The 15,497-nt window shown below is 36.9% G+C and overlaps 1 protein-coding gene across 1 annotated transcript; it reads right to left on the reverse strand.

The window, feature by feature from the left end:
- Nucleotides 1-533: 533 nt before the first annotated feature.
- On the reverse strand, nt 534-15,194 carry LOC124870639 (GTP-binding protein Rheb). Its single transcript, XM_047369456.1, has 8 exons — nt 14,890-15,194; nt 12,708-12,779; nt 8,131-8,198; nt 7,928-8,010; nt 7,769-7,825; nt 7,606-7,653; nt 5,866-5,947; nt 534-1,322 (listed from the first exon to the last, which is right to left on the reverse strand). The coding sequence occupies exons 1-8, from the start codon at nt 14,939-14,941 to the stop codon at nt 1,233-1,235; spliced, it is 552 nt and encodes a 183-aa protein (XP_047225412.1). The 5' UTR covers nt 14,942-15,194; the 3' UTR covers nt 534-1,232.
- Between the last annotated feature and the right edge of the window lie 303 nt (nt 15,195-15,497).

Consider the following 15,497-nt stretch of genomic DNA (forward strand, 5'->3'; position numbering starts at 1 on the left):
GAGCTATTAGGCCATGGCAGCAAAAATATATATATTTGGAGGAGTTAAGATGAGGCTTTTAAGAAAAATGTAATAAAACTATAACAACTGTTAAGCATGGTAGTGGCAGCATCATGCTAAGGGTCTGTTCTGCTGCCAGTGGTATTGGCAAAGTATACAGACTAATGAAGATGTCCTTCAACCTTTCCTTAAAATCAAATGCTAGACAGATGAACGTTCCCACAATTTAATCAAAACTGGTTTTGGACTGCATACAGCAGCTAACATTAAGCTTGTAGAAGGGTCCAGACCTTAACCCAATTTAAAGGTTTATAAAAACACAAACGCAAGCAGTTTGAATGAACTCTATTAATAATGTCAAGAAGAGTGGTGAAACATTCAGACAGACTTATATCAGAAGCATGTTGATGGCTCTAAAAGTGTTATATTTTGCCTCTTTTTGATATTTTTCATTATATGTGCAGACAAGCAAAGCAAAAGTGAGCAAAAAATCAATACTGAAATCCCTCAGAAAAACCCACGGACCATCCTGCTTTACATAACCAGTTTTTGCTTTAATGATTACAATCAAAAACATTTGTACAACATTTTCAATATTAGAAAATGGATGCAGATTTTCTTTTTTTAAATTTTGACTGACTAACCAATGGGAAACTAAATGAGGGACAGAGACATGGGTACTGAGAGGTGATGAAGTAGAAAAGAGGTGGATATTGGAAGGCCCACACAGCTGGTAATATATCAGAATAAAGATTTGCTAATCTGTTTTCATATGTTCACCAGACACCACAATTCTTTTATCTTGGGTCATTTAACCAGGGCTGTAGCCTTATATGAAAGCTGTTCAGGGAAAAGCCAAGATGCATCAAGCCTACTGTTTCTGTTCCTAGCTACAAATATTTCTTCTAATAAATCCATACCAGCTGTTTCAGGTTTTGCATCAGTGCTGAGCACAGAGATGGGAAGGTGGACTGAGCGAAAATTAAGACATGAGAATAACCACCCATCCATGTTTTTTAATCACACACACAAAGAAAAACAATGATGACAGAGGGGGAAAGGGGAATACTGATAATGACAGTGGAGTCAGAGCCATAAATATACACTTTTAGGTATTTAGGACCCTGGTTGAGGAAGGGGAGTGGACTCAGCTGAGGTTCGGGGGAACTGGCGGCTAGCCTTCAAGTAACGGGATTTCCCAGTGCAGTGTCCTGTGTGTTGATTGGGCGGCTCTACATCATGGAGCAGGGGTTTTTTACAGGCTGCACTCCATCCATCTTTTCCGCCTCCAAGATCATCCTCCGGAAAACCTCCACGGCCGTCTGAGGGAGCGAGAGAGAGCAAGAAACACGTATGGAACAACGTCAAATCCTTCCATGGAGTTTCTGACTTTTATTTACATCAGTCTACTGCATCCAACTTCATTTGAAGAACATTAGTTGACTACCTGAAGCAATTTGTGTGGTTGTGTATTTTCTATTTAGTTTGGGGTACACAAAGCGGACATTTTGTGACCATGCGTTAAGTTGTACCTGATACCTGAACTCATACCAGTTACTTTATAAAAATAAGTTCATTCCACAGTTAGTATAGTATGTGAGTAAATAGTGAATATGGTTATATGTAGTGGGAATAAATAACATTCTACAAGTAGAAGGTTGCTAATAGTTATCTTGGTTTGATCAGAGGTCTTAATCTGTCATATTTCATAAGAATCAGCTGGCCCAAACAGGAACCATAATCTAAATAGTGTAAAATATAAAATCCAATTAAACTATACATGAAATTTGATAATGTTTTGTTATTTAACAAAATAATTTAACAAAACATTTTGGCTACCGTGCCATGATTCAACAAGAGACTGAACTGGACAATTTTCCACTTCAATGCGCCCTGACTGGTGACCAAACTGAAAAATTTAGATCTTTTGCTTATTAATGAATGTGCCAACCTTGATGTAGACACTGTGGAAAAAAGACTCAGTTTTTTTTTTTTTACCAGAAAGGTGTTAAAAGGAAGTCAGAGGAAGCTCAGATGTATGAGAAAGTTTTTTTTAAAGGAAATTATTTCTATGGCATATCTGTGATTCTGACGGGTGCAAACGTGTCAGAGAGAGCAAGACGTCCTGCTGATAACATGAGGGCTGAAACGAGCACAGCAACATTGCTCTGCTTTATTTAGCTTTCAACATTTGAATGTCACAGAACAAACGCGGCTTTAAAATGTTGGTAGCCTTTTGCAAATCTCAAAGTTATAATACAAGTCTACAATCATGGGAATGCACACAGGGGAGACTGCTGTTTTTATAATGCGAGTCACTCTAACCATTTGAATTGCAAATATAACACGCTGAAGACAGCTTTAAAAGGTCAACTCAGAATTAATTTGGTCCCTTTTGAAATATATTACGCTGCTATCAGATTGTTTTCTATCTAGCCCATGTAGGCTGGTCAAAATAGGGTAGAATTAAGTAAATTTTCTGGTAAATAAAGTTCTTTGAAGTATGTGTGTTGCTTTTTATGTACACCCTTTCTGAATATGTGTATTTTCTGAGATCTTTGGTGTGGAATTTATTGTTCTGGTGCCTCATGACTGGGTACCTTACTTTTCCATGTCACCATGGTTTAATCTTTTTTTTTTTTTTTTTTAGATTAAAGGATCAATCAACCATCTGGGGATAAAATATCAGTGCCCCCAAGTGGTCTGAAAATTATTAACCAACTTACTCAGAAAGTAGGTCAGGTCAAGAATCCGATAGGACCCGGTTGCATTATGCATTTCCACAGTTTTGGAGGAGATTGAGTAATGTTGTTGTTCACTCACTACTGCAATTTTCTTGCAATAGAGCACAAATGGAGTTTACATGGTGTGTGAGAGCAGCTGCACGCATACTACGAATTTGTTTGACATGTCCAAATAATCCCTGATAGCCTGGCTAATCTAGTGATCAAACTGTGCATGCTAACAAGCAGAGAAAGGTGATGTGGGAGCATTGGTTTTCTTATGGCACTTTGTCTTCCATCACCATTGACACAAAAGACAAATACGCAATGTTGGGCTGGGGTATAAGTAAAACGATTCTTCAGTGGCTGCAGTCTTACACATGGCATGATGTCGGCTCTGATCATAACATATTAGTAAGCGCTCATAGATCAGAAAATCTGAAAAATAAAATCCAATCCTTGCATTTCAGGCCACATAATATTTAAAAAATCATGTGATGACAACATTATAGGTAAACACTGTGTATTGATATCAGTTACGATAATTCCACATTTTCCCAAATGATCTCTCTTTTTGACTCACTTTGTGACCTTTAACATCTTGGCTGCGGCAATCAGTATCAGGTGTGGATATCTAGTGTAGTGACACCCAATCCACAGTCTTAATATCTTATGAACTCCTGATACTTGGAACATATTAGGTAATAAATATTGCATTTCATATAATCCCTTGCTATATTAATATTATTTACACTGACATTTTAATGACAGCATATTTGCAATATATTTTCTAGCCCTAATTTCTAACACCAAGAGAATATGGTTACAAAATTGGCTGTTTAAAGGCTCAAATGGAAGTAGGGTGGGATAAAATGGCAATGAGTGAGCATGAAAATGAAAAAAACAAAAATCCAAATAAGCTTATAAGATACAACAAAGTTGATAAAATTTGTAATATAAAATATTTCTCAGAACACAATAACAAAGCAGTGAACAATAGCAGTTGCAGAATAAAACATCTTATACTGCTGATTGTTTTTAAAGGTTATTTCCACCTGTTGAGTCAAAAATGTTAATCTAAATATGTTTTCTAAAGTATATTATTTTTTTTGGTGTTGCATTTTACTAAATATTTTTTTAAAATATTGCTTTCCTGAAATATTAGACTTTTTAAAATTTTTTTTCAACAATGTCTTTTTCAGTTGTTATTTTTAGATTTGTTTGTCATTTTTATATTAATATTGTGGTTCTTATTTTGCTCCATGTTTCATTTTTCTGCTGCAACATGTTAAGTATTGTTGTTCTATTATCTATTGTCACAACTGATTTTATCTCTGCTATTTTTTAGTTCTTCTGTTTATTTACAGACATATATTTAGTGTGCAATTATGTATTGTCATGTAACTTCTAAAACACATAGCTCTTTGTTTGTTTTGTTGTACTTTGGACTTGATGGAGGCTGTTATTTGTCTTATAAATAGAGATATCTGTGAATAGTATGAGATGTGTTGCGTAGGATATGGCTTTGTGCAGTTGTGCATGAGTGACTTTTTGTCCACTTGAAGGCAGGAAACACAATGCAGACATGACAGGAGTGAAACGGCAGGGCCACAGAACACAGACTGTGTAGGCGTCTTCAAGCACACCTGCTGTTTTAGTTCACGTAGGCGGAGTGGTAAAGTGCCTCCGAGCCAGATGAAGTGGAATTTGAATCAGACGGCAGCGATCACTTAATTCACTGTAAGCCAGTCACAATGCAGTAGGGTCATCGCTCTGACACAGCTGACGATCGACTACGAGCAGCACGACTGATGGAAATGAGGCTTCTCATCAAGAAATTATGTGTAGAGCAGAAACAACAAAAGCATTCGCAACGTTTCAATCACACAACAGAGAATGATGGAACGGAGATAGTGAGGTTCAGGATTGATGAAACACTTTGGTCCAACATCTCCTGAGTCATAACGATGCAGTCTGTGTGGTACTGGCTTGTTTTAAGCTGGTGCAGCCTAACAATTAGATGGGCTCTAGACAGGTGCTTGTAGTCACATAGCGATCTGGTGTAGAACTGCAGGAGATTTAGCTAAACATTGAGTTCAGGTGGGTGATTATGCTTCTCATGCAACACTATACAAAATGCAAAGTAATAATCAATCATAATAATTTATAAATCAAAACAGGAGGTTTTATTGACATCACTAATGTATTCTGATATTCTGTATGGCTGAATCAGTGTGGTGCATTAAATTTGCTCCTGAACTGGCAAACATTGAAACAGATTAACAGTGACTTACAGATTTCTTCAGTTTTTTTTTTTTCACGTACAAATGTTTCAAATTATTATTTCATATGTTTAGAAAAGTAATTGCCCTTTAAACCTAAAAACTGATTGCGCCACCCTTGGCGACAACAACTGCCAACTTGGTTAAGGCCACTCTAAAACCTTCATTTTTTGTGGCATGCTTCAGGTCATTGTTCTGCTGGATAATTTAATGCAGGGCATAATGTGTTGCTTTTACAGGTCTTTTAGCCTACTTCATATTGCCAGACAGGTTCTATTTAAGCTATATCTCGATTCCACGGGTTTGCCAGTATTTAGACCTGGATGTGGATGGTGAAACTGAACTAAAAGGATATGGTTAATCGGTTAATTTGTGGTTTAGAAAGCGGGGGAATTATATGTTCACATTAAGCCAGGTTAGTTTGGATAGCTATTTTTTTTTTTACCTCTCAATAAATGTCAATAAAAAGTCATCATTTGAAGATGACATCTTGTATTTTAATCCTTTTCCTTGATATTTGTAAGCTTACATTATGTGGCAAATGTTTACCTTTGTGCTAAAACCAAATAATTGAGCTGTACATGACACAAGGTGGCATAATTGCATGAATGAAAATTATTCCTGCTTTGTTTTACTTTAGGGTTTATGTTTTTATTTGAGAAAATTGTAATAAATTGTAATTTTACAATAAAACAATTTGACATATTTAGTTTAGTATGAAATTAGAGGTTATATTTAACCAAACCCGATAATGTCAAGATTGAGAGAGGAAATCTGCACAAGTTGCACAAACACATATAAAGAAATTCACACAGAAGCAGAAGAACTTTATCAAAAAAACAGAAAAATAATCTCCTTACCTGGTTCTCCTTGGCTGAGGACTCCATGAAGGCTGCGTTCCAGGATTCAGCTAAAGCTTTCCCCTCTTCACAACTGATCACACTGATGTGACAATAAACAAACACAAAAGGAAACATTTAAAAATCTATTAGAAGCAGCTCAGAAGTCTGCAGATGTAAATGAGTGATGTGTATAGTAATGTGCCAAATATACCCTCCTGGAAATGTTGCAAAACACAGTGCAAGCTTTGTCAGCACTCATTTAGGGAACATTTCGATAATTCTCATCTGTGTTTCAGGTCACGTTACAGAAAACTACTTGTTACAATGACCAGAAAACCCTCTGACCTGTCAGTGGTGTAGAAAAGTGTATTTACCCTTACATTACTTCTTCTTTCCCCTTTCTGTCACAGTTAATATTTCAGATCAACCTAATTTTAATATTTGATAAAGATAGCCCAAGTAAATACAAATTCTGTTTTCAAATGATGATTTTCAAGCTATCCAAGCCAACCTGAACCTTTGAGAAAATTAACAGTGATTAATCACATTTTGTTGGACGGTTCAGTTCAAATGCATTACAAACACCCAGGCCCGATTACTGTCAGACCTACAGAAACAAAATATACAGCAGCTTAAAACAAAACCGTCTGACAACAATGAAGTAGGCTGAAAGATCTCAGAAAGCAATCGGCTATGCCCTGATCTAAAGAAATTCAAGAGCAGATTAAAAAAACAAAGTCACTGACATTTATCAGTCTGGAGCTTTTGAGATTCCAATAAACCACAATGGGAGCAATTATCTGCAAATGGAGAAAACAAGGAGCAGTGATGGACCCTCCCAGGGGTGACCAGCCAAACAAAACAATTAATGTAGGATCATCTCCCAGAACACATCTACAACTCATCCAGGAGGTCACAAAAATCCAGAACAACATCCAGATCCTTGCAAATGTCACTTGCCTCAGCTCAGATTAGCAATTCACCAATAAGAATGAGAGACTGGGCAAAAATAGCATCCATACTATAGTTCGAAGGTGAAAACCAATGCTGACCAAAGAGAACACAAAAGGCCGTCTCACGTTTGCCAGAAAAATCTTGATTATCCCCAAGAAGTTTGGGAAAATATTCTGAGGACTGATGCCATTACATTTGGCATAAAACTAGCATTTCAGATTAAAACATTTTATACCAACAGTCAAACATGGTGGTGGTAGCCTGGCGGTCTTGGGCTGCTTTGTTTCTGCAGGATCCAGACAGTTTCCGTAATTGATGGAACTAGGGATTCAACTTTCTAGCAGGAAATCCTGAAGGACAATGTCTAGCTGGCAGTTTATGGCCTGAAACTAAAGTTTACTAGGGTTATGCAGCAGGATAGCGATCCGAAGAACACCATCAAGTCCAGCTCTGAATGGCTTAAAAATAAAACCAAAGTTTTGGAAGGAGTTATTCAAAGTCAAAACTTCAACCCATTTCATGCTCAATAACCTTCCAATGTGGCTGAATTGAAAAAAGTTCTGCAAAGAAGAGCGGGCCAGGATATTTTTCCCTTAATGAATAGAATCCTTTGAAAACTTATTTTTGTGTTTACTCAGTTATTTTTGACTGGTATTAGAATTTCTCTGACGATCCGAAACATTAGAGTACGACAGAATAAAGCAAAAAAGAAGAAATCTTCAAAGGGGCAAATAGTTTTTCACAGAACTCTATGAGCATTTATGCAATCAGCAGCAAACCTAACAACGCTATGATGGGACATACCGCTCCATATGTAGGTCATTCTTGTTTCCGACGAGCATAATTGGAACTCTGCATTAGGACAAAAGTCACAAAACCACAACAGCATTTATGTGATATGAGATATATGAGATACATAAAAATATCTCAGAAGAGCAAAGCTACAAAACAAAGAAGAGGTACTCACTGAACCTTCCCCACCATGTCCAACAGCTTTTCATGGATAACTTGAACAACTTCAAAGCTAGAAGAAAATAAAGAAAAAAACAGAGGAAAGGCACACACAGTCCATCACATTCTCCAATAAGACATTGTTTGCTTTTAAGATGCCAGGAAGAACATTTACCTTTTATTAGATGTTACAGAATAGACCAGAATGTAACCGTTGATATCTATAGAGTACGTCTGTGGAAAAATGGAGTATTCATCCTGGAAAAAGATTTATCCAGCAGAGAAATTAATTTGTAGTTATTCAACAAAAAATACTATATCAAAACCAGTAGGGACATTTCGGGGACATGCTAATGATAGAGTGTAAGACAGCCCTACCTGCCCTGCTGTGTCAACAAGCTGAAGGTGGTACTCCTGTCCATTTATTGTGATCATTTTAGTAAATGCTGCAATTACAAATTTAGAAATTACATTAATTTAAATACATTTAGACACAGAAAAATATATAAATAACACAACATGGTCCTAATGTAATAATTATCACTGGTCTGCACGTTTATTGACACAGTTATAAATCCAAGGAATTAGTTCAGCAGAGAACTGCCAATATCTGTCTCCAGATGAGCTTGGTTATCCATCACAGCGGAGAGGCAGTGCACATCCTGCAGCATCTCACTAATAATGCTGACATCGCTTCATGTTAAGCATCCAGGGGATTATTTATAGACACGGAACCGAGTACACAGCCAACGCAGGGCGGTATATGTGAGCAAAAGTATGAGGGAAAAACAGGAAAACAGCCTACAGGTAAAGTTTCGACCCAGACCTCTCAGGAGTCTGGGATTATCCATGTTGATGAACTGCTGTGTTTGTCCCACAAACAAAAGCACTGCCTTCAAGCAATGTTCACTTTTGCAACCGTGAGATGTCCAGACACGAACCGGTCAAAAATAACAGATCGTTCTGTTCCATCTCGCTCGCTCTCCCTTTCTCTGTCTGATGTTAGTCGGTGTCGTGTTTCAACACATTATTGTAGAGGGAGCATCGCACATTGTCTTTCAATAACGTCTCAATAAAATCATAAAGGAATTACCAGACATTACGCTAAAGCTAATACCAAACCACAGAAACCCCAGCATCCATCATAAGAGTACATCGCCTGACCAGGATGATTTTCATATGTTGTAATTTCACAACCTCAAACTTCAGTTCATTTTCTATTGTGGTCTGCATTTGTGTTCACTCCCCTTTTTGCTCTGTCACTCCAAAACAAAATCCAGCATTTAGAATCACTTAATTACTGAATATATATGCATCTCATGCATTATTATATCATCTAAGTAATTATTTATTTCAGTAATTCAGTTCAAAAACAAAAACTCATTACTTACCATAATGACACAGGGAGTTGTAAAGCAAGCATTTTATATTTGGATGATTATGGCTAATGAAAACTCAAAAATCAGATTTTCAGAAATGTCTACTATGTAAGACAGGTACAAATAGTTTTTAATACTAAAATGTCACGCTACAATCTGTGCAATCATTGGGAAGGCTGCTGACTTGACAGTTACCCAGCAGGCAGTCACTGACACTCTCCACAAGGAGGGTAAGCAACAAATAAGAGACTGCTTTGAATATTGGGTGTTCGCAGACAGCTGTATCCAGCCATATTCATGGACAATTGAGTGTAAGGAAAAAGTGTGATCGACAAAGCTGCACAAGCAACAGGGATAGCTGCAGCTTTGAGAGGATGGAGAAGAACATAGAGTTCGCCTGTGAGTAATTCAGTCTCAGAATGAATACAGCGGTTCTGTGAAGGCCTATATGAAGTCAGAGCATTTTTGAGACAAAAACAATATCATCGTTTCAGTACTTACAAAAGTAATGAAAAATAAAAGGATAGTGAGAGAACTGATAAAAGACAAATTGTTAGTCTTTTTGTTTTTGAATAACAATTTTCATAGAATATTGTAAAAATTATGCTGTTTATTATAATATTGTTTTTTTTTTTGTATCTGTAGTCATAGTACAGCTGCCTTTGCTTGCAACAGAAAGTCTGGACTAAGAGCCCTTTACTCTTATGTGGGTTTTGTTCCCATGTTAAGAAGGAGTAGTGATCAGACATGCAGACGAACACTAAGAAAATGCAATAAATGCATAGCCACAGCATTGACAAAGCACCTTCTAAACAATCAAAAATGGTCTCACACACCACAGAGCTTCACTTGTAGCTTAGTTGCTGCACCAAGGTGACATTCTGATCATCAGACAGTTTAAGTGCCCAAGAGAGCCATTAAGTGATTCCCTAATTGTCCAGTCTAGTTCAGAGCTTACAACAACAGCCTGTGCAAAACAATCTTTTCCAAAAGTTAAAAAACAGAAAAAAGTAGGCTAAACCTTACAGCTATAACTGTTATATAAATTACACCAAACACCCAAGTTGCATTACTCTAAACCATGGTTTACTGCACAAATACTACAAAGGTATATGTTTTTTATGTTAAATGTACAAACCTGACTCAGTTACACCAGTTCTGTCAGGAGAAATGGGTCAAAACTCCAGCAAACTACTGTTTGACCCAAAGTTTGGCCCAAGTGATGCTGCAGGAACATATGTAACCCTTTAACTTTGAAGAAAGTTAGAAAAAAAATATCTCTCATTATTGTTGCGTTTAGCAAATATAACTTTTGTAATTCTAACTCACCTAAAACAGGAAACGTTTACTCTAACATATGTATTTTTATGCAGCGTAGATAAACTTCTGCTTTCAAATGTGTGTAAGAAGGATAAAAGTCTTTTGAAAGATAGCTTCAGGTTCCTCTCCGTGTTTTCTAGTGGTTCCCTGAAGTGTCTCAATATGACAGCAAGATTACAGAGAAAATGCAACTCTTGACTAATCAATTCACTTGAAAGAAAAAAGACGAGACAAAGACATTGGTGCATGAAAAGTGAGAGTCTCTATTCCTTTTTGTCTTCCTGAGAATTAAATTATTCCACTTGACTTTCACCAGAAAGCATCTTCATGAGATATCTCAGCAGATTGAGAAGCTTAGCCTACTAGAAACAGAAACGTATGATTGTAAAGCTGGCATCGCTGGGTTCTGTAGAACTGGAAAATCCACAGAATGATAAATTATATCATACACACTAAATTGCATTGAGCGACGTCTGTGTGTTTCAGCTTCCATTTAACTGAATGTTTCACACATTCCAAACTCTGGAGAACTTTTTTAATTACCGTTGCATAGCCTGCAGGATAATAAAACACACCTAAATATCTGCAATAACCCCACTAACTGGTTTGATTTGGTTTATGGTCTGTTTATTATGTGCAAAACGTTTTAGAAGCTCTGAGATTAAAAATATGTGCATATCAAAATAATAAGTGTGCAAAACACTAATAATATATACAATAAACAAACATAATGATGTGCAGGTTTCTTTTGGATTTTTCATGTAACAACAGAGTCCTCGTTCATTTATTTTAAAATATAAAAACTGATGTTTATCTTTAAAGAAACCTGTATAATATGAGCTACAACAAGTATTTTTGAATTGAATTAAATGAATTGAAGAAGGAAGGCAGGAAGAAAGGAAGGGGACAAAGACAAAAGGACGGATATAATGTTTTGAAAATGGGCTAAGGGATAACAAATATTATCTATAATCTTATAATATCATTTAAAGCTTATCCAGACCTAGAAAACACTTAAATCCAGACCATTCCAGACGAGCCCTAGATCTGGGTGAGACATGATATTGTTTATTTTAATACTACAGGTATTAGAAGGGATTCAAATGTGTAAAAAAGTGTTGAATATTAGGCTTGATGAAGATTATGCAGATTATGCTTTGTAGATTATGCAGATTTTGTCAAGCTAACTTATGATGCCTAAATGTGGAAAGTGGATTCTGTTTACCAATTACCTGACTTTCTAATGCAACAGGTTGCTATAGAATTTATTTAGGGGAATCAAAGTGAAGAGGGCTGAAAACAAATGCATGCCACATGTTTTAAATTTGTATTTGTAAAAACTGTTGAGAATCGTGTATCATTGTCCTCTCTACTTTCTGTTGGTCAAAAAACTAAGAAAATACACTGAACTTTGAATTTGTAAAGCGTCAAAATGAGAAAACGTTCAGTGGGTATAAGTCATTTTGTGAGTCGCTGTGCTTTCTTATTCAATGATGAAACTGAAACTTAAGAAGACATGCTCTGTAACTTCATTTTGCTAAACACAGAAAGTATTACATCGATTTTAACTGTGTTAGCTGTTTATTAAATAGGTTCTAATAACATTTCTTAGGATTTTCTGTGTTCAAACAATAAATGAACATGTTCACTAACAGAGGTTTTACAGTACAATGTGTATAAATGATCTAATGAGACACAATGCATTAAAAAAGCAAATACGGCAGCCATATTGGATTTTGAGGTCAGAGGTGAGGAATCCCTGCATTTCCTGATAGGAATTCCAACTTCCTGGGACCTTCCTGTTTATTTTCTAACTTGTAACTTGGAAATGAAACTGAATAGAAGTAGAGCGCAAGATTAAACGGCATCCTTATACTAAACATGCGGTAGAAAATAATTTTGTATTTTCTTCTCTTTTTTGTCTTTAGGAAAAAAACAAATTGGTTCTTTACTGCACTTCGTGGCCATACTTATTATGGATGATTGTGGACAAGATCATAGGAACGTTGTGATGATGGAAATGGAACAGAAGGGGGAGAAAAATTAGGTTTAACTGAAACCTATAACTGTAGCACCATATTCACAGGCTCTCCTCGTGTCGAGCAGCCCTGCTTCGAATAACAATAACACTGAGGGCAGAATATCACGGAAAATGTTTTTACATTTCACAAGGATAACATTTAGGTTGCTAACTACACAAGAAGCAAAGAGGATGGAAGAGAATGTAAAGCAGCATCTCATAAAATCCACACTTACTGTTTTCTATTGTAGGGTCATAGGAATCCACAAACTGGCCTTCCACAAACTGAATTGTCAAGGAAGACTTTCCTGCAAAATATAAATTATAATGAGAAATAATCACTTCAGAAATTGAAAAAGAGATGCTGTGAATTTGAAAATTGTAAAAAAAGATGTCAAGATATTGGTTTTTGGTGTAAATGGACTTTGGCCATGTAGTTCTTGTAAGAAAATAGTATTTGAACCTTTCATTGTATAGGAATTTAGAAAATATATGTGCATTGCAATAAATTTGAATATCATTAAAAAAATGCATTGAAATGTATTTGAATGGTCTATTATGTAGAGTTCTAAGTGTTTTCTACTGGTCATGTTGATGATTATGGCTTACATCGAATAAAAGCCCAATATTGAATTTCTCTGAAAATCACATAAAACCAAGAAAAACATTTTTAATACAAAAATGAAAAGTTGGTGTATGCTCAGGGCTCCTTTTGCATATAAGCGTGGCCTGGATTCGATCAGACTGTGGCCCGGCTGGGCTGTTAGGGAAGCCCTGGTTACTTTGATAGCAACCTTCAGCTTATCTGCATTGTTGGGTCTCATGTCTAATCCTTCTCTTGACTGTAATTGTCCTTCTCTCAGATCAATGCACACAGATGTGAACTTGATTTTCTATGGGGTTTAACACGGGCAGGTTTGTTGGCCTACCCACCACAGTGATACCATAGTCATTTAAAGAGATATTTGTGCTTTTGGCAGTGTGGGCAGGTGCCAAGTCCTCCTCCATCTCAATAAAGCTAATGGTGACTTTGAACTTGATAAAACACAGCCGATCAACACCAGCATATGACATGACTACCCAAATCATTAATTGACTTTGGACCACTCTGGACCACCAGGCAACGTTCCAGTCTTCTGACATTGTCTCTGGTTCAGAACTGGGCCCTCCGCCTTTTCACAGCCTTTTGACTCTCTTGCATTTTACTAAATTAGCTTTTCCTTAGAACCCTTTCAAGGCTGCAGTTATCCTATTTGCTTGTGAATAATTTTCAATCAGTTTTTTTCTTCCACTAAACTTTCCATTATTATGGAAACAGCACCGGGTGAATAGCTTTTTTAGCAATAAGCTTTTGCTGGTAATCCTTCTTGTGGAGGGTGTCAATGACAGTCTGCTGGACAACTGTAGAGTCAGAAGTCTTCCCCATGACAGTATATAACATAAGAAATTCATCTTTAAAAATACTTCTTTATTGCTTTTATGTAAAATTGAAATTATCTAAGGAACCACGTTTTAGGGTTTGATTAAATGGTTGTTGTATCAAAAGCAATTATTTTGTGTAAGCTTTACTCAACCCATTTTATAAAATATGTTGAACATTTTGATAATACTGAAATGTGTTAAATTGTTCCTTTTTACAGTCACCATGTGCTTGCTCTGGATAAGAGATTACAGCAAAGTCAATGACTCCCTGCAATCAGCTGGGCTTTATAGATGCATTACTTTGTACCAAATCTCTTTACAAATTGAATTTCACTGTATAGTGTTATAATTAATATCACCTCAATTAAAATATAATCTGTATATCTGACTGGGTTGTTCTAGATTGATTTTATTATATATATTTCCCTATAACTATGAGTTGCAGCTCGAAATTTGCTGTAAATGGGCGCTATATAAATAAACTGAAAATGTATGCAGCCATGAAACCCCGGTTTTCTGTCATCAGCGCAGACATGCTGCTCTCTAATCGCGCTATCTCCGTGTGCCATCTTGTCATCCTCTCAGCGCAAACAAATTGCGCTTCTTCTGTTTCTGATGGATACATTAGATGCAGTGATGCGTCACATCCACAGGACCGCCGGGCCTCCACGGAGCGTGGCACTGACTAACATGGCTCCGGGGTTAGGGTCACTGATGGAAACCTAACCAGATGATCGGTTAGTGTCAACATATCCGCTTTGAAATAAACACAAGCCCACGTCTCACCTGGTGGCGCTCATTCGCCCGTTCAGATATGTTGCGTGATGGAGCTTTCTCCTCTTGTAATTTAAGTCTATTATAGGAGGCGTACACCGCCCTCATAATGGACTTAAACTGAGTGGAGAGGCCGCACAGATCTACTTCAAGCGTCTCATCCGATGGTACTTTTTTAGAGTCATCCCTCCTCCCAGTTAGTGTCGCCTGTCGGGAACTTACCTACGGATCTGTACCCGAGGATGGCGATTTTTCGTGACTTTGGCTGCGGCATGTTCCGTTCCCGGTTATAACATCCAGTCCTCGGGCTCTACCGCAACCTCCAGCGGGAATGGCATCCAAATAAATTCAAGATGCGCTCAGATTCGACATACAGCGTCCAGATGACAGCGGGACACCCTCTTTTTTCGATGTAGCTATTCCGTATTTAATAAAAAGGAAAAGGATTTAACTTTATATATAAAAACGCATGGAGTATCTTCAGATCTACAATAACTGCGTCACTCCCCTTTGCAATTTAATGAATAAATAATTACTTCACGGTTCTGATTGGCCTAAATAAGATGAAAGGCGGGCTGAATGCGTCTTTTTGTCTTTTAATTGGATGGCACAGCTTTTTGTCAAGTGGTTCTGAATTGTGATTGGTTGGGACTTGCTGCATGACGTGTTAGGTGGTCAACAGCAATGTCATTCACATCTTTAGGGTTAGGGAGCACAGATTCAGGCTTTAACAATGAATAATTATTTAATCTTTGGTAGTAAAACAAGATTAATCTGTTCAAAATTCAGATTATTAGGCATGCCCAATGTCCCACAGACCAAAAACGTAC

This window comes from Girardinichthys multiradiatus, chromosome 6 (assembly GCF_021462225.1).
Source record: "Girardinichthys multiradiatus isolate DD_20200921_A chromosome 6, DD_fGirMul_XY1, whole genome shotgun sequence".
In the NCBI taxonomy this organism is placed as follows: Eukaryota; Metazoa; Chordata; class Actinopteri; order Cyprinodontiformes; family Goodeidae; genus Girardinichthys; species Girardinichthys multiradiatus.